Raw genomic sequence first — 24611 nt, forward strand, 5'->3', positions numbered from 1 at the left:
GTAGTGATTGTAATTTTTTCCATCACTTGATCAACATAAATGTGTTTACTGCTATCTCAGTATCAAGCTATGCTTGTGCCTTGAGTTTTTAGAATATGTGATTAAAGGACATTGTAAAGTATGCTTAAATACTCTAAAAGAAACTTGTAGAAACTTGTGGGTCACCTGGTCTTGAACAATTCAGTTTGCTGTAATGATCTGAAACTAAGTGGAGCTTTTCTCCATTTACACAATGTTGCCAACAAAAATACCAGGCTACTCAGAAGTGTAGAAAAAAAAGAGGTGTTACTTCATCTGGGAATAGAAACTGATCCCTTTTGATTTAAATTGCTGCTTCTTAAATGTACATCACTGCATACTACACCTGTGACTGTTTAACTGTCATCATCTAAAAATCACATTAGTGAAAACACACTTCAGTAAGTAATGTACTGAAATCATCAATAAACCATTAGCTGTTGTGAACAGAGTAATTTAGAAAGTTGCTGATACTACCATGTTTTCATTAGTAAAATTTCCCTTTATTGTAAAGGGAAATATTTCCTTTGTTATTTAAAGAAATATAGGACTATCAAAGTTGCTTTAAACTAAATTAAAGCTATAACAATTCTTATTTTTCAACTCATAAACTACATAAAGTCCCTGTGCATGACTCTGTATGTCCTGTCTTGGCCTGTCTCTCTCCCATATGGAAGAATCTTCCCAGTCAGCCTTCAACACAAGGTTGAACTCTCTTTTGAGTAAAAAGGTCCATTACCTGGACAGAATAACCTACCTACTGCAGCTCTGCCATCTCTTCAAGCTTAGCCTCTTTGTGAATACTGAAAGAAGTTCTAGAAACTGATTTTCCTCTTCTAATCCAATTTACCATAAAAAAGTGCATACATACTCAACATAACCATAACATGCCTGTATTTCGGTTGCTGCCTTTTCACATTGCTACCATGGTACAAAGGGAAATTCATAAAAATGATAATTCCAACATGACTATACTCAGCTATGCTTAAAAAGTGAGAAGTACAAGACCTTCATTTGTTTTCATTAAAATGCTATAGAATTCTGCAAAACACAGATAGGTTAGTCACTGTTTATTACTAAATACCACAGCTTTCACAGAAAAATACAGTATTAATTAAAATGCCAAACCTCTTATTTGATTGTCTATTCCTTTGTATGGATAACTTACTTTATTAACTGGAAGAATGCTTTTCATATTGAAGTAGAACCCAAAGTAAACCATGTTAAAAACTCCGTGACGGCCCAGTGTTGCTGTAAGACCTTTGTTGAGTCCTTGGAAGCCCAGACCATCGGTTTTAATGATCTGCCGAGCTTGAACAAAGCTAGATGGTTGCTACACAAGTTAAGAAAAAGAAGGAAGAGATCATCTTTACAAAAAGAAAACAGTAAACATAGCATCATTTCCATCTTGTTGACACAGTGTTGTCAATTCTTGTAATTTTATCTTATCTCACCATATTTATTTTCCCTTTCCCATGACCACATAAAAATCACAACTTTAATAAAAAAAAGATTACTCATTTTTCTGATTGCAAAACAAAATGAAAGCATGACTTGAGTACTGTAAAAGACTAAGGATCCTGAAAACAAAAAAAAAGTCTTTGAATAATAACAATAATAATAATTTAAAAAGTATATAGAGCCACACGTAGCTTTGAATGTGTGAATTTTGCAACAGGGTTTTTTTGTTCGTCATTGATGCTGTGCTGTTAAGATTATGACAGATGAAACCCTTACACAACTAAAGTATATAACAATTATTCTGGAAAATAAAAAGAAAAAAAGTTTCTCTAGTAAAATCAATGGCACAGGAATATGCATGATGAGGGAGTGATAAAAGTGACAGAACTAGAACAGGAATTTTTTGAGCCATTATGGCTACAGAAGAAAGTTCTTAAGAGCCATAAATTAGAGCAGCAAGGGAAGCTAGAAATATTTGTGTTGAAGATCAGGTTGGCAGTTGCAGCTTCAATGTTATGAATAGGGTTGAAAGGGTGACAAAATGCATGTATATTATCTGGGAACCCTTCTGAATCCTCTGAGGTGCTTCATGCTGTTCAGGATGCAAACCACTGCTTTAGGACATTGACTTTTGAAGGGATTATTGGGTACACAGCACAATTTAAATCTTGAAAATATTGAAAAGAAGGAAAACTTTTCCTAAGCATCCAACTGGAAAACCTGTTTTGCCCTTCTAATGAATTATTTGACTTAAAATTGTACTTAGGTTTTGAAAATCAGAGCACCTATTAAAATTCTAAAATACAGATTTAGGAAGCTGCCTTTAGAAATCCCATTTTGAAAATAATGCTCAAAAGGCACAGAAATCATTTCTGTCAGCCAATTTAATGAAAGCCAGGAAGGAGGAGACTTCCTCAGATAAGACATGATCTGCCTGACTCCACACAAATTTGATCTATTTTTTAGTATACTGTGATACTCAGAATTAGCTGTTCCCCTTCTCAATATTTTACATTTCTTTTTAGCAGCATTATAGAAAAGTTACTTTCAAAAAGTTTTTGAACTACGTTTGGCTTTCTCCAAAGCATAAAGCCAGCTCCTGGTAACCAAATATATAATTAGAAAGGCAAAACATGACTTCCACTAGGAGGTTCAAACATGAAAATATAGAAAAATTTTGACTGCAATGCCGTGAACACTGCTAATTTCAATAAATTTATTTGTTTAATAGCTTTCCATTTCAAAATGTCACTGTGGTAGAATCAACAGCATCAGCCAAATGATGCCTATTATATCTGACACAGCATATGACTGCTTATTGAGGTGAATCACAAGTTTAGTCTTTAATACTAAGTTTCACTCTGGTTTTTCATATTTCATAGCTAATGTTATCCTGTCAATGCTCTGCATTAACATTTTACTATAATTTACCTTTAAACTACCCCCAAGGATTCAAGTCAAAATCTATTATACCCAACACAGAAAATTGTCCAGATACTAGCAATAACATCCTTTCTCATGCAAAAAAAATGGAGATTATATTTTTAAAAAATAACTAGTGGTCCTGTTTAAAGTGATTTAAGCTGAATACAGCAACCTTCAACAGTAAGGTATCCCTTGATATCCCTTATCACAAATACGTATTTACTAATGACTCAGAGGGAAAGCCTGTCAGTTGCTGAACAACTGAGATGGAGTTCATTAGTCCAAATGTAGATACCTGCAATGTCTACATCTGACTTCCCTTTTCAGTCCTTTAGTAATAAAGAGGGCTCTCTTAGACAGCACTTCACTGTTACCAAAGTAGGCATCCTCATGTCAGCTGATCAAGCCATAGAAGGTCTGTGGTTCATCACTGATGATGGGAGGACCTTAGATGGAGGAATTTATTGTATAAGCATATGGAGTTAATTCAGTTCACACAACCGTTGACTTTTACTCAATACAGACCTAGTCAATGGAATCTGGAGCCACATTCTCATTATAAAGCAGAAACTTGTATTTGTTTAATTAATCACAACTCTTAAGTCAGGTGAGAAGATTTTAATCATCACACCAGTTTCTATAGCCAGTGAATTATTCAGGGTTACAGGGAAAAAGGAAAAAAAAAAAGAGGAAAACCAAACAACGAGGTGTTGGTCCTTTTTGCAATTTAGTTTAAAAAAATTCACAATTATTTTTACCCGTAGCAATCCACATTACAAAAGTGCTGATACGTGATTTTTAGTGGCCTTCACCTTTAAATCTATCAACCTTCGAAAGATGATCTGGTAGCACAGAACAATTCAGCTGTCACCAAGGGGTGTGAATATTTGCTTTGGGGGTGTGCAGGAGTATGTGTGTGAGTGCATGTGTTCATACTCTTCCTTGTTCCTTTTAAACAAGATATATTTATTATTTCAATACAATAGTCAAAGAAATATGTGAACTGCATTAGGTTTCATCAGGTAGTATGAAAGCTCCACAAAGGGATAGGTACACACTTTACTTAAACCTTTTAGAAGAACAGTGCACGGTAATGAAATGAGTGTACCATTGCCTTACACTGAATAATATAACCTCTGGATGTGCTTCTTCCAACAGCCTTGAGTTTATATGCTTTAGTGTGGAATGTTCTTCAACATATTCTTAATGAGAACTTGAGATCATGGTAATGAAGTCAATGGAGTTTTTTCTAATTCACAGCAAATTTTGAAATTCTAGCACTTTTTTAAAGATATATTGAAAATTAATAATGTCTATGATTTAACTATCATTGTGATTCAAGAACTTAATTTCCCTTGGATTTTTTTATTAGGGTAAATAGTTCATATTTTAGATGTAAACTAAGTTCCCAGTGGAGTCCAAATAGCATTCTTTCACAATTTTATTTTACAATAGTATACTAATATTTGGATTTTGTGAAAATTTGCATTTAAATTAAATTAAAGAATATTCACCTGAAACAAAACAACTCAGAATGCTTTTGGACAGCTACACTGTGATTATTGGAGTATTCGGAAAGTCACCAAGGAAGGGATGCTGTAAATAATGTAAATAATTGCATAAAATTTACAAACTAAAACACCTCAGACTCAGAGAGATCCTCTCACACATTGCTTTTTCCCATTTTTAGTCTCTCTCCTTACAGGATCCTAAACTTTTTATCCTGTACTTTACCTATTTGTTTCAGTGGCTTTGCAGCCCAAGGTTAAAAAGTGCCTAGACTGGAGACATGTAGCAAACAAACATCTCTTTCACATGCATTGAGAATAGAACAGAAGTTTACCAAACATTTTAAGAATTATTCTGGAAGAGCATACTTTTCTGGATGAGTTACAGAGTAAGTACCAGCTAGACTATGGCATTTGGAAATTAGTGGTTGCATTTTTCCAAAGTGTACCTGAGAAGCTTGGCCTAAACAGCTTAAGTAAATGGCCAAGTGATAAATCTCTTTACTATGCATCCCCCAAAAGGGTTCAATTTGTGCAGATGAGTGCTAGAAGGCATGTAAGTATTAACGCAGTCAAAACTTAGTAGTAGAATACCCAAAAATCATGCCTCACCAGGGACTCAGCCAACCATTTCATGACATGCTTATGTGATTTGGCTCTCCTATCACAGTACAGCTGATTTCTCAAAAGATTTTGCAAAAGCTGATATGACAATTGTTAGTCATACTGTTAGTCAATTGTTACTGCCTTCCTTCACTTTAGCCTGGAACATTAGAAGCTGGTGCTTTCCTGGGAACATTTGATTTTGATGAATCATTGCTTTCCAGTTTAAACTTTTTCCACTTTCAGCAGTACCCAGAACCACGGACAAAGTTAGTTTTGCATACTGACTTCTTTGGACAAAATAGTATTTGAATAATAAAACTGAAATGAATCAAGAATTTAAACTATCAGTGTTCTTTATTATATAACAATTTTCCAGTTTGTTCTAATAAACGCTAAGTCTTATAGTATAAATAATTTCATCCAAGAAATATAGCACAAAACACACCAGCTGGACTCTGGATAGGGCACAGGGCCATGATGTTTTACTCTAACCTTCAGTGATCACTTGAAGTCTGGAACCTGTTGGGGTAAATGCACTTTCTACAAGAGGCTCGGGTTTGTACTTCTGGATTACTGTTCCTCACAGTGTGGGGTTGTTGGCTGCTCTGGAGAGATGAGATGAAGGTGCACTTCAGGCACAGAACATTTACAATGGAGATGCTGATGCCTCTGACAATACTGTGTGCATCTCTGCATATCTGAATGCATTTTCTACTGAGTCTCTTTCCATTTCTGTTAAGCTTGTGGGAACATCATTTACATCAACCCAATATATTATAGAAATTCTGCTCTAAATATGAACCCCGAAGTGCATTATGCAGAAAAAGGAGAATGAAGCAATTTTCATACCTCTTTGAAGGCGTTCTGATTGGCCTGTAAGGAAACCTTTACTACTTCAAAGGGGTTAACCACAATGGCCTCTGTCAACCCAGATCCCAAGCCAGCAACTGCAAATGCCTAGGAAAGTTAAAATGACAGTTAAAAATTAAGGAGTAAAACCTCCCCTACATCAGATTATGAAACCGAATGATACAATGCAAATGGCAAGATTACAGTAATGCAGCAGTATTCTATTGCTAAACAATTTTAGCCCTTGATTAAATGCTGACAGTTCATGAAGACAATATGACAATAGCCATAAACCAGATTCCAAAAAAGACAAAATAAAATGTCACAGCACTGTCCATGAATTCTCTTTTCATCCGGAAGGAAAAATATGGTACCAAATTATTACAAAAACATGGAAAAAGAATGCCCTCATGTTATCTTTGGGTAGAGTCTTAATAATAACACAAATATAGATGCAGTTATGCAGGACTGGAAAAAACAAAATGTCTGAACTGAGCATTAAGCACAAAACATTAACATACTAACTCTACTGTAAGAAATTGAGATAGCTCAACAGTACTTAAGCAAATTGCACAAGTAGAAGTAAAGTACACCTAGATAAGTATCAATCTTAGAGTGGTTTATATGGGAATGAGTGGCATAAAGGGAAATGTCTGCATTCACTGTAAGGATGAATCAACTCCATTTATTTAGAAGCTGATGGTAGATTTCAACTATAGGTATGGAGATACTTACTGCTTTGCAGCATTTTAAAACATTTTGTTTGTAAGAAAAAATAGTATTAAAATATTCAAGTCAATTGAGAAAATTCAGAGGGTTTAAATTTAATGACCACTTTACACTTTATTGCTTCCACATAGCAACCCCAAACTCTGTGGTGCTGAAAAAAAAAGTCCCAGGACTAAGATACAATATAATGAGTACATTTGCTGAAATTCAAAGAAACCAATGAAAAGGAGAAAACAATAGTGAGAAAAAACTTAATACAGAGCGATTTGAACAGGGACTCTTGAATGGTCAAGAAAAAGACAAATGTAAAGTTAGAAGGGTAGTGGCAAACACTGGCCTTACTGCCTTTGGAGGAGACTGTGTTACTAACAAATCTTTTACAGTGAGATAAGAACCTTTCATCATGAACTGAAGCCAGCAGGAAGATGGTGTTAATGTATGTATCTCTCTTTTAACAATAAATGTTGCCTTGATATGAGGTCTGTTGAGGTACCTAGAAACATTCTGTCTAGCTTAGACCAGAACCTCTCTCAGTCTTCTTTTTCCCTCACTACCATGCATATCTTAGGGTCAAAAATGCCTCTGTGGTAACAGTACTGCACCAAAAATATCGGGGGTGTTTGATGCTTGCTGTATTTGTTATAAGCATCACAGCAGCTCTAGGTCAGCCATTGCATATTTACAAGCTTTCAGCATATTTCCCCTTCTGCCTCCCCTCAAATAGTGCTGGGGTACCACAGAACCTTAAGCTCTGTTCTTTCCACTCACTAGAGAACAAATATCAGTCTTTCTATTTACACCTAATGATGAGAAGGACCTGCTGAAAAATACCAGATAAAATAGGAGAGACTGTAAACAACTGTAGGGTCAATGGAATTAGTAAGAGGAAGAGGAAACTTGCTTTAAACTAGTTAATATAATTCTACGACCATTCACTCGCAGCAATGATAGGCAGATGTAAATGGAAGCAATACTGTTTGAAAGAGACCTGAAATAACCAAAACCTTTATAGCGTAACCATAAAAATACATTTTCATACAGTTGTGATGCCATTATTGTGAAAAATATATATTTATTATGATTTACATTCTTGCACCTCAGGAAGCAGTAGTTCTTACAAAAAGTATTTTTCTCCAAATGGTATAATAGCAGAATAAAGCTCAACATATAAAAATGCAGATTACACATGCAAGCTACATCTTAGCATTAAAGACTCTCTGTGTATATGTATGTCCTGTATTTTGTTTTTAAAGCAGTTATGTTCTTGAGATGAATTCCTAGCCCCACTGATAAGTAAGACAGTTTTGCCATTGACTTCAAAGGATGTAGCAATTTCTTATCCATAACTTATGTTTATGTTAGAAAGTCTTTAGAATAAGACTAAGATCTGTATTTTCATTATAGCTGCACTGTGCCTTGCAGAATAACACTTTGAGGTTAAGGTATCAAACTAGTCGCTATCACACAAATAAATAAACATTGATAATGTTCAACTTTTTCTGCTATTTTGCAAGAAGAAGAATGACAGGCTGCATACAGACTCTTTCATGTTGTCTGCTGTTATTCATTTTAAATTCTATGGCATTGGAGGGAATTATTTTGAAGACATTTGATATAAAAATTCATGAATTTATTACTTAGATAAATTCTTTATCAATGTTTTTGAGGCACAAGTCTGTTCTGAAAAACTGTTGATTGAGCCGGACCCTTTAATTTTGGGCTTCTTCTAGGGGAGAAAGCAGATGAGACTATTCGGTATACACATATTAAATTAGAACATGAAGTTCTGTATCTGTACATACCAGTCCTGGAGGTAATGATGCATATCCGAGTAGCTTCTTGTATTGTTCAAAGGTGAAAAACTGTAAATAAAAGTAAGACTGAAATTGTAATGAAAAAAATTATAAGTTATATGCATACTTATACATATTAGTAAAAAGTAAACTACAATGGAGCTTCACTGCCTTGTACCCTGAGTAGCTACATGCACTTCTGCAAAATAAACATTAGACACCTTTGTTTCACACTCTCTGTAGCAGTGCAATAGTAGACAACCAGGTTTCAGAACTGATTTTGTTCATATGTCATTTACATTAGCAGCATAAGTGCAATTGAAATAATGCTTTATGTAAGAGATTGCTTGCAATACATACATCATATTTTCAATTTATAAACTCTTCCTTTAGCATTTAACTTTCATATACTGGAATAAAGGTAGTAGCAGATACTATAATCTATCCAAAGAAATCATCCCCACATCTTTAATATAATATACTGCCATCACTTTCACATTTCTCAAACACTAGTCTACTTCTCATCAGAGATATAATTGCAGATTTTGAAGATGGAAAATCTGCAGATTTGTATAATCTTCTGCTGTCAACACACACATTTCCTTTAGTTTTTTCTCTTTACAAATAAGTCAGCCAATTGTCTGCTTTCAAACAGGGGTGCTTAGAAGCCCTGAGTGTCTGCAGTTCCTTAGAGGATGAGTTTTGAAAGCTGCACTCTTGGGTGTTTGAACTTCAAGAAAAAAATGAGATCAGCTTCACCTGCACCAACATGGCAAATGGCAAACACTTCTATATGGTTTGCTTTACAACCCTGCATTTCTTGCCATGCAAACCCATTACTTTCCAGAACACCTTTTATGATTTCTAAAAATAAAAGCAGAATAAATTAATGGATTTATTCTTCCAAGAAAAGTGTTGAGAATAAATGACTGCACCAAAGTCAGCAAGAAACTTCCTGTTGGCGTAGGCAGACAGACTTTTGCTGCCTATTTCCTTGTCTGTGGACACAAAGTCGAAGGTGCATGAGTCAAGGTATACTCTAAAGAAAGAGTATGTGTGAAATACTGCAAAGTATTGGTAAGATGCCCTCTGAAACAGAGCACGCACTAGGACAAATTTATTCTTGTTTAGTTTAGCAAAAGAAAGGCTACGAGAGAATGAAAACCAAGGAAAGATATGTAACATAAAGTAATTGGTATGAAAGTAAAAAATACTCATAAATAGAATGTGTCTTGAGATCTGAGGAGTAGGGTTCTGAAACAGTCTTCCACTTAGAGCAGTAGGAGGGAAATCTTAATGACTTGTAAGGAAAAGTATGATAAGTTTATGAAGGAGATTGTAGAACAAATCCCATAGTGTTTCAAATTCATACTCTGCAAATTTGTTGCTGAAGCCACTGAAAAACCACTTCAGGTTGATGCTATATAAGACAGTTCTGAGGGCAGTGAAAACGATTTTCCAGCACGAGGAATGAGGACAGCAAAAAATCTTGTAGGTTATAAAGAGTAGGTATCTGAATTCTGGGTAAAACCCAAAGATATCATAGGTGTTATTACACATAATTTTCTCATATGGAACAATGCAAGGCCTGTAACTACAGTTCACTATTTGTGAGTCCTATAATCTGTCCAAGAAGTATTCATGTCTTTGCGTGCTAAAAAAAGTGGCTTCTACTCAGCACGTCCAGTAGTATGGGAATGAACAACAAAAACCTGTCACAGTTTCACCAAGACTGGATTAGTGCAAGAGTCGACACATCCCAGTATAGCAGAAGTAAATAAATAGAACCTCTGACTTTCCTGCCTACTTTCAAAAGTTGAACTGTAACACTTGATTAGTTCAGAGCAGGTTGATTCAAAGAAAGGTGGGATACTCTGAAAGTCTGTGCATTTTATGCCCACGCAAGAGGCTGTGATCCCTCCGTACAGCACCTGCCCATGCAGGAAGCAATCCAACTGTTTCACCACAAGAGGAAGGCAATGGGCAGTGAGGTCAAGGGAAATGTGGGAATCATAAGAAACAAAACGGAATAGAGTTTTAAAGACAAAACAGAAAGACTGGGTGACCTATGCTGGGTCTCAGCCAAAGAAGACCAGCTTTGTCCCTCAGAGTTTAGTTACCACGGACCAGTTAGAGCAGCTTTTCCATAAACTACATGTACAGGAACATGCATAATAAACACCACATTTTCATTTTAACTTGTTTAGAACCTTGTTCTATGGCAAAGTCAATAACATAATTCAATCAAGACCTGCTTCAAATGAAGTCACTGGAATCACGCTAAAACTATCAGGACTCAGGTGTTAATGCGTTAATAATGCCAATGATTTAAAGCAGGAGGGAATATATTTGAATAATTATGCAAAATCAGAGTGTTAGATTCTGAAAATTGAAGGGTTGATACTCTGGTCAGTGAATAGATAGATATTCAGTAGGGATTATTAAGATTATTATATAATTTTGCAGAAAAGGTCCTAGAATTGGGGCCCAGATTTTAACTGCTTTCCAAATAGTGTTTAGATTGAACATTTAGCTTGCAAACATCCTGAAAATATGTTTAAAATTGTTGCTCTAGCCTTGACATTAATCAGAAAAGATAGTACTTAAACTGTAGGTCTATCTTTTTTGGACAACTGAAGATATTTTATAAGTAAAAAGAAGTCTCTGACAAAGTGTGTGGGTAAGCTGCTTCACTGAACTAAATTGATTTCTTATTGTGATAAAGTTTGCTTTTTTCTCTCTCCAGAATCTTTCTACTCATTGTTACCCTCCTAACCTTTAATGGAATTTCTGGTATTCCCTAATGTTTTCCACAGTGTTGCAGATCTGTAAAACGGTTGTAATAAAGGCAGAAATACATTACCTAGCAATTTCTTGGTCTTTAAAATGTTACCTTTAAAAATCAATAGCTTCCTAGAGCCATAAATTAAATAATACTTAATAGTAACTATGTTTTACATATTTATAAAATAAAACAAATCAATAGCAATAAAACTCAATATAAATGCTGCTGTGTGTACTAGGTAGGCTAGTAAACATACAATTTTGCCCCCAAAAATTATCTTACTGTATCATACAAATTTATATAATGTGTGTTCACCCAAAATATTTTTAAAAACACAGCATGATTTCCTCTTTTCATCTACAGTTGGGTTAATAGCTCTGTGCAAAAAAAAAATTAAAAAAAAGAAGAAAAATTTCTCAGAATAAATGCATTTAAAACATGCTTTTGTGTATATAATAACCAATATTGTCCATCTGGCAAAGATACACTTTAATTGAAGTTACAAAGAAAATAGCCAAAGTACTTACCAGATGTCTCAATAACTCTAAGGTAAAAATACATGCTTGAAACAAGATGTCTGGGAACACATGAACAATATAAATTTGCCCCAAAAGTTCATCTGTTAACCATTGTATTGGCATGATCATTTCTTTGCTCCAAGTTCAATCTAACAGAAAGTTATAAACTTTGACTTTTCATCTTCCAGAAATACCAGCTTTCTTTTTAGGAGGGAAATAAAAGGAGAGAAAAAAAGAAACAGCAAACAGACATGAGAATAGAGTTTACTAAAAATGGAGCTGTATCTTCAACACTTAACTGGAAAACCAGGGATAAATAACTTCATTTCAGTAGCTGTATTTTTATTTGCAAATATACACACCAGATAAATCCAAGATTCCAGTAGCACAAGTACATTTCTTCTTAGTACAAAATCTCCCTTGTCCATTCTCTACACACTTTTATGACACTACAACTAGACATTTTCCAAAAGTTCAAACGCAAATCAAGGCTGCTGGAAACTAGAAATTGCCTCTCTGCCTCTTGTGATTTCTCAAGTCTCAAAATCATTGGCCTGATTGTAATCTTCCCCTAAATCTAACTGGTCCAATTGGCAGTGGAGAAGGGACACTTGAGGCCTGCTAAGATGAGGAAAGCTATTAGGAAAATAAAGGGTGGAGAGTGGCCTAAAGGAAGCTGTGACTATTCCTTTGGGGTCATAGACAAATAAAGCTAGTGGAAATTTGAGACAGGCTGGATTCTCTTCAGGTCAAAGCATGGGTACAAACTCCACTTTGGATATTAGAAATTGTATTGGCATATAAAATCTCACATTGAATTCCTTCGGTATCCAGGTTCTCACAAGGACAGTACTGTCCTGCTATACTATGTTACTGAATTCTTCTAGTGTAGAATACAGCTGATGGCTCGAGGTAACCTAAAGTCATCCTGATGTCCTTGGAACTGCATTAAATTTAAAGGAATAGTGTAAATAATTGAAGAATTCAACTATTTAATTAACACCCCCTTCCTCCCCCCATTTTAACCTGATTCTCATGGTTGCAGAAAACTCAGCCCTTACATAAATGTCCAAAAATTAGGTAGAAAGCACCTCACTAAGGGAGCACCAGTAAGACATTAAAGGAGCTGTGAGCTTAAGATGTGCAAGAGGTTGAGAGAACTGTCTGTTTAGCCTGGAGAGAAGAAGGTTAGGATGATCTAATTACTGTCTTCCACCACCTAAAGGTTACACAGAGGACAAAGCTGAGCTTTCTCAGAGGCTGACAAAAGAAGCATGAGAGGAAATAGGCAAAAGTTGCAACAGCATAATTTGTATATAATTTGAATTGGATATAGGGCAAAATTCTTCATAGTGAAAGCAACTAAGAACTGAGGCAGGAGCACAGAGAGGCTGCAATCTCCATCCTTGAATATTTTCACAACTCTACTAGACAAAGTATCTGAACAACGTGATCTAACCATGAAGTCAGTCCTGCTTTGAGCAGGAGGCTCCTCAGATGACCTCCAGAGATCCCTCCCAAATTACATCTTTCTACGATTCTATAATTATAATGAATATTGCGCAGTTTAAGCTAATTTAATCAATTTGAGTAAGAGAAAGTGATTTGAGATTTTTGGATGACTCAGGAGAAATCAAACCTGGGTTAGTATTTTAACTAAACATATGCTGGAATCTAAAAAGCAGATTTACTTTGTCCTGTGTCAAAGGAAATGAAACGGAGAGACTGGTGAAACATTACAGGATAAGAAAAGAAGTTATTCAGAATCTGCTAAATATCATCCATCTATCCTTTACTGCCACTTTGCTGTTAAATAGGACTTTGGTTTTCTTAGTTTCATTAAATAATTTCGAGGTAGGTGACATATGTCACTTGTATCTAAGATGCCAATGCAAACATGAAGATGATACTACCAGAACTCCTCTAGGATTCTATTACAAGGTCACATCCTGTCACTTTATACAAATATTATTCCTCTGTAAAGGAATTGGAATGTGAATGATTAATTGCAGACTAAGGACCAGAATCATATGCAACCTTTTAAGAAAGAAACCAAAAAAGAAAGAAAGAAAAATCAAGACATTCTGTATAATAACTGCTTTTAGACACATTTGATGCAACTATGGGAAACTTCAAAGCTCTGAAGCAAAAAGCAAAGAAACATTTGCTCTTTACATAATTGATGCTTTGATAGATTTAAAACTTTAAGATGACATGTTTAATAACTAGGCTTTAATTAAAAATGTTGCATGACAACTGAAAAAATTGATGTATTGAAGTATTTTGCTTAGGAATGTTACTAAAATCATGCTCAACAAATCAAAAAAAAGGACAATAAAAGGAAATCAGATCAGCATTTGACAGCACATACATTTTGGTAGACTAGCATCTAGTTCAACTGTAAGAGAGCTGGAGTAAAATGTTCCTTGTACAATGAGGAATTGAATCCATTACTGCTTCAATCTGTTAAAAAGTAAGAGTAGGGAGTAGAACACTCTTTGGAGCACAAGAAAAGTCTGGGCAGCACTTCACACCTACACATATACTACTTCAAGTTACTGAGTGAGTGCTATTTAGTGGCTTCTTCAATGGCTTTTTGTGTTAATTTATTAAGCTATTAGTTGTTTTGCAAGATGCTAGGCATTTTCAGTAAAGGAAAATATCTATACCACAGGTAATTATGAGGCTAAAATAACACTTAAACTATTTTATTAATTTCTTGACAATATAGAATAATTACAATTTTTTTCCTGTAACATTGGATATACAGGTCAAAAATAGCTTAGCATCTAAGATCCTTATCCTGCACTCCTTAATCAAGGAGAGTTTTTATTGTACTATCAACAGGAAACTTTCCTCCTACTAAAAATCAGAGGATTAATATGCCAAATAAGTTTAAGATTCTAATTTCAATCATCAGGGGATAAATAAAATGTTTTACAGCTGCCACTGTCCCTGCCTATATTTTTAAAGGAGGAAGCTTGGAATTTTTACCTTCACCGCCCTTTTGGGTGTCTCAGCCAAGACAGGAGGAAATATTCCTTTGTAGAAGCCAAATAATCTATCAAATAAAAACAAAGAAATTATTTTTGTATGGATAAAAAGCATATCATTACCATACTGCCAATTTTATTTTCACTTTTGAGTAAAACAACTAACATTTCAGCATTTCCAGGCATACAGACAAATAATGATACTCTCTGCTTACTTGCTAAATAACTAATATGATACCAATTATACCATGTGCTGGTGAGATGATATAAAGAACTCAGCAATGAATATGTAAAAATTAAATCCATTTTTTTCTAAGTAGACAAGAAATTGTGTTTAAAAGGAGAACAGTTTTGACAATGAAAAGGAAGTATTTTTTCATTGTTTTACATTTTTTGACACAGCAATGATAATATTAAAAAAATGAAGTCACAAAATACAGATTTGAAAAAAAACTGTGACTCCAGCAAGTTCCACACAAAAACCCTCATGTTCACATGCTAGGGTAAGACATCTTTTAAAATTTAGTTTTAACCCCTCTCAAAATGTATAAATTTTTTTTTTGGCAACTTAGTTTTAACACAAGTTAGCTATTCACAGAGCCATAACAGAATGTATGTACTTCACCTTGGAAAAAACATTTGGGCATTATCTTGTCACTGTACTCACTCAGGTCTTTGTCCCTCTCTTGGCCTGGCTCTATAAACACCTAAGGATTTTACAGTAGCTGCTGACTTCTGGAGCTGGCCCGAAGCCAAAGATTTTCCTGTTGCAGTGTTTTGATTTGCATCATCTCAATTTTATGTCTACCTATCTATAGATATAGATATACAGCCTGCTACAAACATACACGGCATTTGCAGGCAGCCTGAGCTCTGCTTACAAGGCCAATATAGATGCATAATGCTGTGTCTTGGGAACGCTTTAAATGACAGGTAGTTCTCAAAATCCCCATATGAGGTAAAAATAGACATAATTCTTGTCTGCTAGGTCTTCACACTAACTTAGATTGTGGCTGGGGAGAGTTCAGAAAGGAATGTAATGGAATCATCAAAAAGAATCACAGAATCATCAAGGTTGTAAGAGACCTTCAAGGTCATCCAGTCCAACCCAGCACTACCACTGTAACCCCTAAACCACATCACCCTAAATCATATCACCCAGTGCCAAATCCAGATGCCTCTTGAACACCTCCAGGTATGTTGACTCCACCACCTTCCTAGGCAACCTATTTCAATGCCTGGCCACCCTAACAGCGAAAAAATCTTATCTGATTCTCTGATCTTAGCTTAAGGCTATAAGCTACCTTGTTATCCAACAAGAGCATATCTGACAATTTATTAATCTTCAGTTTATACACATTTATTCAGGACTATAAGAGGATTCCATGTACCAAAAAAAAAATAAATCACGTTTTAAAGCAAAGCATTTGTGTCTTTTTAAAATATTGAAAGGTGGTAGTGTTAGCATGTGATGATTAACCTTTCCAAAGCAGCCTACTATTTGGAATACTTTTGCAGAATGTGTAAGAGTCATGACATTAATAGATTCTCCTAGAGTTATTCTCTGAATGTCAAAGGAAAACAATTAAAATAATATTCCCCACATGAATGTAAAATACCACAAATGTTATACCATTTTTCCCTCCCTTCTTTGAATGCTTTTCTGGAGTTCTCTTCTTAAGCTTCTCCAATATCAGTGACATACTTTAGGCCTTGTAAGATTCTCCAGGGTGGAAATCTTGCTTATCCTTCCTCTGAGGTAAGCAAGTTATGAACTCCAGCCCATGATAAAAGGATACTTTGAGCATTTTATAAAATTATGGTTTCATGACAAAATAATGAAAGTCCTTGGGTAGGAGATTTAAGGAATTCAGTTGAGTCATCAGGTGTTTCAATCTCTCCAGTCTCACCTTCCACACAAAAATAATTATATATATGTATGTATCTATTAATATAGATATGGATATACCTATAAATACCTATAGATATAGATATAACAATATAGATATACTGGATCCATAGAAACACAGAATCATAGAATGGTTTAGCTTGGAAGGGACATTAAAGATCATCTAGTTCCAAACCACCTGCTATGAGCTTGGAACCTTTCACTAGATGGGTTACTCGGACTCCCATCCAGCCTGGTATTGGTCTTTATTCTTAGTACTGGTCCAGTCTTACTCTTTAAGGTTCATGCATATTCAGAGTATATTGCTGATTCAGCAATTGAAAGCTATTGAAAAATCAAATAACTTCAAGCATGCAATCCATACATTTTAATGTGAGTTCAAACTGAAACTGAGGTCCAAGTAGGATCAGCTACAAGAACACAGATCCCTATAAACACTTTATTCCTTTCAGCTCAGTCTAAACCCCTGAAAGCATATCTACAACAGGCACGTTGCTTGGAATTTCTAGTACTACGCATGATTGGAATTGGAAAACAAAAAGTCTTCCACTGCTCTGCTCACAGGTGTAGCTCTGACTATAAAATGTGAGACCCAACCTTGGTCCACATTTATGTAAGAGATATATAAGCAGAGAAATACGCAGTGTAAAGCAACAATTCAGTTCTAAAAACACACAGCAACATTACCTATCCTTACACAGCAGGACAGATTCTTTTTCCAGGTTGCCTTTTTGTATACTCAAAATGTATGCAGCTACTGCATATATAAACTGTGTAACATTCCCATTGTCTCTGAGCATCTCAGGGAAAACTTTTCAGAGAAAATGTGGAGGGGAAGGATAAGACAGGAATTCAAGCAATAGATTTGTCATCTCAGCAATCCTGTGGGGCAGATGGTCACTTTTAAAGAGTAATTCAGCATTCTCTCCCAGCTCAGTGTTGAAATACCAGTGATTCAGATGATCACCACACCAGGCAAACAGAAAGTGGATTATTTGAAAGTTCTAGAGAAATGGGAACTGAAAATATAAAAAGCAATTATCCATTTCTTCTCAATCACAGAACAGTTGAGGATGGAAGGGACTTCTGGAGATGACTTGGTCCAACCCCTTGCACAAGAAGGGCCATCTAGAGCCAGTTGTCCAGGACCATGACCAGATGGCTTTTGAGTATCTTCAAGGAGGTAGACCCCACAACGTCTCTGAGCAGCCTGTGCTCAGTCACTCTCACAGTAAAAAATGTTTTCTGATGTTCACATGAACTCCCTTGTGCTTCAGTTTGTGTCCATTGCCTCTGGCTCTGTCACCGAGCACCACTGAAAAGCACCCAGCTTCATCCTTTTTACACCCTTTCTTTGGGTACTCATGCACACTGATCAGATCCCCCGTCGAGCCTTCCCTCCTCCAAAAAGAACAGTCCTGTCTCTCTCAGCCTTTTCTCATATGAAAGATGTTCCAGTCCTTTAATCATCTTAGTGGCCCTTCAACTGAACACTCTGTGTTATGTCCAGTGTCTCTTGTACTCGGGAGCCCAGAATGACACAGTGCTCCAAGTGTGGCCTCATCAGTGCTGAGTAGTCCCTTTGGTTGCAGGGCATATTGCTGGCTCATGCTCAACCTGGTGTCCACAGGGACCTGCAGGTCCTTTTTTGTAAATCTGCTTTCCAGCTGGTTAGCCCTCAGTATAAAACTGATGCATGGGATTATTCTTCCCCAGGTGTGGGACTTCACACTTACCCTTGTTGAACTTCATAATGTTCCTGTCAGACCATTTCTCCAGTATGTCAAAGTTCACCTGACTGGCAGTACAATCTTCTGATATACCAGTCACTCCTCCCATGTTTGTATCATCAGCAAACTTTCTGACGTACCCTCTGCCCTATGATTCAGAACATTCATGAAGATATTGAACAGAATTGGATCCAGTATTGACTGCTGGGGTACACTGCTAGTTAGTGGCCTCTGGTCAGACTTCATACCACTGATCAACACCCTCTGGATCTGGCCATTCAGCCAGTTTTGAACCCACCTCAGTAGATACTTACAGAAGCCCTTCTTGTTGCTCTTGACATCGTGTACAAAGTTCAAATCTAAGTGGACTTTGACTTTCCTAACCATGTCTCTGCATGCCCAGGCTATCTCTACACTCCTTCCATGTTACCTGCTTCTACCTTCTGCATACTCCTTTTTTATGATTGAGTTCTGCCAGGAGCTCCTTGCTTAACCTCTTGGGGCTTTTGCCTGACTTCCTGCATGTTGGGACATCTGTCGAATGGAGGTGATCCTTGAATACTATCCAGGTTTTCTAGACCCCTCTATCAGGGGACTTTTCCATGCAGATTCATGAAGAATTTACAGTCTGTTCTCCTGAAGTCCAGGGTTGTGAACTTGCTTTTTGCCTTGCTCCGTCTTCTCAGGTTCCTGAACTCCACCATCTCGTCACAACAACTAAGGCTTCATTCGACCTTCATTCCAATGAGGCCTTCCTCATCTGTGTGTTGGAGCTCCAGCAGAACACCTCTCCTCATTGACTGCTGTGTGTCAAGAAGTTATCATTACTGTTCTTAAGTAACCTGCTGGGTTGCTTATGCCTTGCTCCTCCAGGAGGTATCAGGGGATTGAAGTCCCCATGAGGATCAGGGTCTGGAAACAGGAGGCTGCTTCTTAGGGTCTCATCTGTTTGTTCTTCTTGATCAGGTAGCCCATAGGAGATGCTTACTACCAAGTCATCGCTGTAAGTCTGCTCTTTAACCCTTACCCATAAGCTCTCATCATTAATCCTCATGCACTTGGTAGTAGTTGCTCTCTCTTTTTCTTCCTGTCTGTGTTCCTCCACTGCAGCACTCCAGTTCATCCACCGCATCTCTGGAATCCCAACAAAATCCTACCCCTGAAGCTGCACACAGACCCCTAATTCCTCATGTTTATGTCCCATGTTGTGTGCCTTAGTATGCAGGCACTTTGAAGAGACTTCCTCATGCACATGCAAATTCTTGAGGTGACCCCACTTGAGCCTGTTTTATTCACTTTGTGTTCCTCCTTGTTCACATCATCCCAGGCACTTAGCTTGTCAGTCTGTCCATCTCTCCCTCAGAGCTGCAGTAACTCTCTCCCTCCCCTGTGGCTCCTAATTTAAAGCCCTCTTTACCAGGTCAGCCTTCCTACAGCAAAGATACCTGTGCAAAGATATCACTGTGCATGTCATGTCAGGTTGATCTGCTTATTGCAACTGTAAGGTTGACATTGAAGATTTTCTGCTGTAGGAATCTCTACCATGAACCAGGACAACCCACAGAGCCTATATTCATGGCTCTGTGAATCCCTAAAATGTGAAGGAATCTGTAAATGAATTTCAATGCTTTACTCCCTTCCAATGTGGAGGCAAATCTCATCATGAAAAACAGACAGGAAGGAATTAAGGTCTATTCCTATGGAACATATTAAGTTTAGAAATCTAAAAACACATGAAAACTTTGAGGATATACAACCATATATGCAATATGTAATTCAGTAAACATGGTAAGAACTAGTTCAGTATTTAATTATGAACTGTGGTTTAGGGTTTTTTTTCCTTCCTGATTTGAAATAGAAACAGAAAAAAGTTAGGAAGCACAGCCAGTGAGATGAAAGAAATAAAGGAAAGGAGGAAGCAGAAGACAATCCCATCTCATCACTGCCTATTGTCATCTGACTAATTTTTTGCACAAAGCGTAGTCTCTTTTAGAACCTGCTGTGCCTGAGGTGGAGGTCCAGCAGCTGCCCCCAACTTTTCCAAATAATGCTTTACAAATTGTGTCCATTAAAGATACAATTATTTGGAATTTTTGTAGAGTGAACTATTAATTTTGAAAAACTAGCATGACAGTAACAAAAACTTGAATGCCTTTGCCAGTCAGAAAGTACATACACACACAATGATCTTATACTTCTCTTTTGCTTGGTCAACAACACTGAGTTAGCCTACTTGCTCACAATGTATAAAATTTTTCAAAGGCAATTAATGAATGGTGATGATACTTCACATCTAAAAGATATCATCACCTGGATTCAGGCCTTCCCTCAGAAAACTAGTTCAGAAAAATTATGGAACAGCAGTAGCAGCAGTAATCACTGCAGGGTGTAATAGAAGAGAGAGGACATGACATCATATCCCTTGCTAGAGACACTGGAAAGAACAAATAAATTTCTAACAGAAACACAGCTACATCTTATTTTGTTTCAGCGTTAAGGGTCTAAATGAACATCACCATTCAATTGTATTCTGGGCAAGATCCCAAACTCATCTTTGCAGCAGTTGATTTTGAATCACTGCAGTCAATCATATCTTCTCTATTTGTACTTTCAGGCTTTCCCCATCCTTCTGGTTTCCATTTCTTGTTTGGAAGCCTTGAGTCATTCACCCTGGCAAGACGACCAACCTAAATCAGTTATTTTCTCCGAATTATACTGAAATTGGGATCTTGCTCTTGTTGTTTTCTTCTTCTGTCTTTCACATAATTTTCCCTTTAAGGATCTAATAAAGCTGATTGAAGGCATAAGCACAATATTCCCTTTCTTCTATTGCTGTCAAATCCAAGGGACTTATCCACATTGTTTTATAATTGAAACAAAAACCTCTTAGGTCCAATTCTGCTTTCATTACCTCTGCATTATCCCAAGTATAAATAAAAGACCTGGGTTTCATGACCACATCACTTACATTAAACAAATGCACAACTTTCTGATTTTACAAAATGTTTTATTTCAACAAAGGGAAGGAATTTTGAAGACATGATTGGTAAAAAGATGAGTGTTCTTCAAAAAGAGGAAGAAAATATGTCTAAATATAATGAAATTTGCTTAGAGTTTCATCTATACTAGGAAAAAGGTACCTTTTAATTTCATGGTATGTAGCATGCTGTGAATTTACTATCAACAGAAAGTAAACAATTGAAAACAGGGCAATATTAACTTTAACATAGTTGTTATTGTGACATGATCTTTGTGTTGTCCTAGTTGGAGATATAGATTTAAAATTCCCAGAAGTGCTTAGTGAAGGCAGACACAAATTAGTACCTACCACTAAGAAAAATGGACATATTTAGCCATGTATTTTAAGAGCTGCGAGTCACTAACCAGTTCACACATGTCATCCACCCCCTCAATCACAGGATCTGCAACCCTTTGCCCAGCTGAAGAGGGATGATATAGAGGAGGTTGGGTTTCATTCTGGGATAAGTGGCACAGAGTTTGGCATCACTGAAAAGATATTAAAGGTTTGACAAGTTCACAGAAAACCAGGCTTGGAAACTTCGTTGCTCTCCAAAAAGCTTTTTTTGTTCTTCTGAAGTATGTTATATATATTATTCTACTGCAAATGTAAAATACACATCTCTACAGGAACCTTATATAAAGCTATCAATGACACAGCTAATCAGGCTTCTGAATTTCTATTAGGCAAATATATTTCTTTATTTATTCTGTGTCTGCTATATTATTTTTGCTGTGTCTGATATCACAGAAGCACAGAATCAACTGAGTTGGAAAAGACCTCTGAGATCATCAAGTCCAACCCCTGACCCAACATCACCCTGTGGTTACTAGACCATGGCACTAAGTGCCACATCCAGTTTCTTCTTAAATACCTCCAGGGATGGTGAATTCACCACCTCTGGGCAGCCCATTCCAATGTCTGATCACTCTCTCTGTAAAGAATTCCTTTCTAATGTCTAACCTAAACCTCCCCTGGTACAACTTAAGACTGTGCCCTCTTGTCCTACTGCTGGTTGCTTGGGAGAAGAGACCAACCCCCACCTGGCTACAACCTCCTTTCAGGTAGTTGTAGAGAGTGATGAGGTCTCCCCTGAGCCTCCTTTTCTCCAGGCTAAACAACCCCAGCTCCCTCAGCCTCTCCTCATAGGACTTGTGCTCCAGCCCCTTCACCAGCCTCATTGCTCTTCTTTGGACACTCTTCAGTACCTCAGTGTCTGAGGGGCCCAGAACTGGACACAGTACTCAAGATGTGGCCTATCTAGTGCCAAGTACAGGAGCAGAGTCACTGCCCTAGTCCTGCTGGCCACACTATTCCTGACATCTGCCATTTTAGATGCTGATACTAAATACTAAATACTAGGTCCTTATTTTCACAACATATTTCCCTTTTTTTTCACTGAACTTTCATTGCAATACATGGGAATTAAGGAAAAACATAAATTTTTTGCAGCAAGTAAATGTAATACAGAATCATGTTACCATGTACCTCTAGTAACACTGATGTTATACTATATGCTGAAAGAAGACCAAGTGTCCAGCTGTAAGAACACTAGAAGCAGACCAATTAATGAAAGAAATCCCTCAAATAAGATAAGACAACACAGAGTATGAAAAGTGACTAGTTAAAAAGGAAGAGACTGTTGGTGAAAGCTATTAGGATAATTCAGGAAAGTACTAAACAGTGGAGAAACTGGCTCAGAAACAATCAGACTGGCCAAGAAATGGATTAATAATCAGCGTCAATCTACCTCACTTACTCAAAATGACAGTCATCAACATATTTACTGCATGTGGGTCAGATTATGAAGTTATTACGATCCATGATCCATGTGACTGTTATTTTTACTGAGAAATGAGTCTTCCATCCATGAGTTTTAATCACCTCTGAATCTCTCGGTCAAAATCCTTGCTAATTTTTTGGCTTAGAAAGCTGCACTCTAAATTTATGTGAGTTACAGGACACAAATATAAATTCCTCAAGAAAAGGGAAGATGAAACCTTCTCCTTCCTTACTTATGTCTATAGCAGCAAAAAGAGTAAAAAAAGGGATCTTTGTTAAAACTTATTTCTATTCAAATAATTGTCTTTTTTACTTTTATATGCATTTTTACTTCTATACTACATGTTTTTCACATGTTTTCTGTGTTTTACTATACCCAAGCACCTAAGAAAAAATAATCTAGGAAGGTTAAGGTGTAGCCTTGCTTTGTAACACAAAACAAAGCCTCAACAGTTTCCTGTGTGTGTGAAAAGAACATATTTTTCTGGATATTTTTCCCCAAGGATGATTAGAAACTAATAATTTGAGTGGTACACCATTACCATGTACTGCTTGAGTAATAGATTAATGTGAATTAAATTAAATTGGATTTTTAAAAATGGAGATATGCTTACACCTCCAGCTATTACCCTGCAAGTGCCAGGGGCCTGTGAAGCTGGGTGGACACTGCTGCCGAGGGAGTTATTGGGGTACCTGAGAAGATAGTGATGCTGGTGGGTGGGGAGACAGGACCCTGCCGGCTGCAGCACACTCTGCTTGCTCTCATTGCTGCCAGCCCGGTGCAGGAGCAGCAGCACTTGCTGTGCAGGGCTCCCTGACACCACTGCCATTTGCCTTCTGAACACTTCTCTTGTTGTCTGGCCCCAACACCAGTGAACGAAATACCAGCTTGGCCCATGCTTCTAAGAAGCCTTAAGCTGGTCTGTTTGGTGTAACTCCTGTTGAAATCAGTGCAAATGGCAGCATTATTATCACTGGCAGCTGGTCTGGGCTCTTACAAAATTACCTGCATGTAATCACTAGCTGGGCTGTAGAGTGGGTCTACGTCTCATTTCTTACAACTGACAGCATTTCTTCCCCCAAAGACTTTCCATCTAGCTACCCCTTTGTTTGCAAGAGGAACAAGCTACAGACATGCCAAAACAGCTTTGCCTAGAGCTTCTGAAACAGAAAAATTCTTCATTGCATTTTGGATTGTCAGAACTGGCAGACTGTTTCATTTGTACAGAAGTTTTAGTTGTTCAAACACTAGAAGAGAATTTATGGGGTTTTTTTCTCCTTTTGCCAACAGTACTGCCGTAACTGGTATGACAGGAAGCAGTCTTTGTGTTAAAGTAGCTCCACACCTATGTCTATTGAAGCTAAAGAATATAAGAAAATGATTCTTAATTTTGATATCAGAGGAAACAAAAATAGATTTTTGGGGATATGTGCTTAGAAATCTATACCAGACACTAAAAAAAGAAAATCATAGAGAGGATACTTA

At 36.9% G+C, this 24611-nt stretch overlaps 1 protein-coding gene across 7 annotated transcripts in view; it reads right to left on the reverse strand.

Annotated features, from left to right (window-relative positions):
- SLC25A21 (solute carrier family 25 member 21) overlaps positions 1 to 24611 on the reverse strand; it is a 253590-nt gene that overhangs the window by 13640 nt on the left and 215339 nt on the right. For 6 of the 7 annotated variants that reach the window (XM_017829445.1, XM_017829447.1, XM_017829446.1 and 3 more), the window contains 4 exons: positions 14687 to 14753; positions 8399 to 8458; positions 5868 to 5975; positions 1187 to 1351 (listed from right to left, as the gene is read on the reverse strand). In XM_017829445.1, coding sequence (XP_017684934.1) covers positions 1187 to 1351; positions 5868 to 5975; positions 8399 to 8458; positions 14687 to 14753 — 400 coding nt within the window. Of the gene's footprint in view, positions 1 to 1186; positions 1352 to 5867; positions 5976 to 8398; positions 8477 to 11701; positions 11894 to 14686; positions 14754 to 24611 lie in introns of those variants that run through there. The other variant, XM_017829449.1, reaches the window with a different exon arrangement.

Source organism: Lepidothrix coronata, unplaced genomic scaffold (assembly GCF_001604755.1).
Source record: "Lepidothrix coronata isolate B3197 unplaced genomic scaffold, Lepidothrix_coronata-1.0 Scaffold164, whole genome shotgun sequence".
NCBI lineage: Eukaryota > Metazoa > Chordata > Aves > Passeriformes > Pipridae > Lepidothrix > Lepidothrix coronata.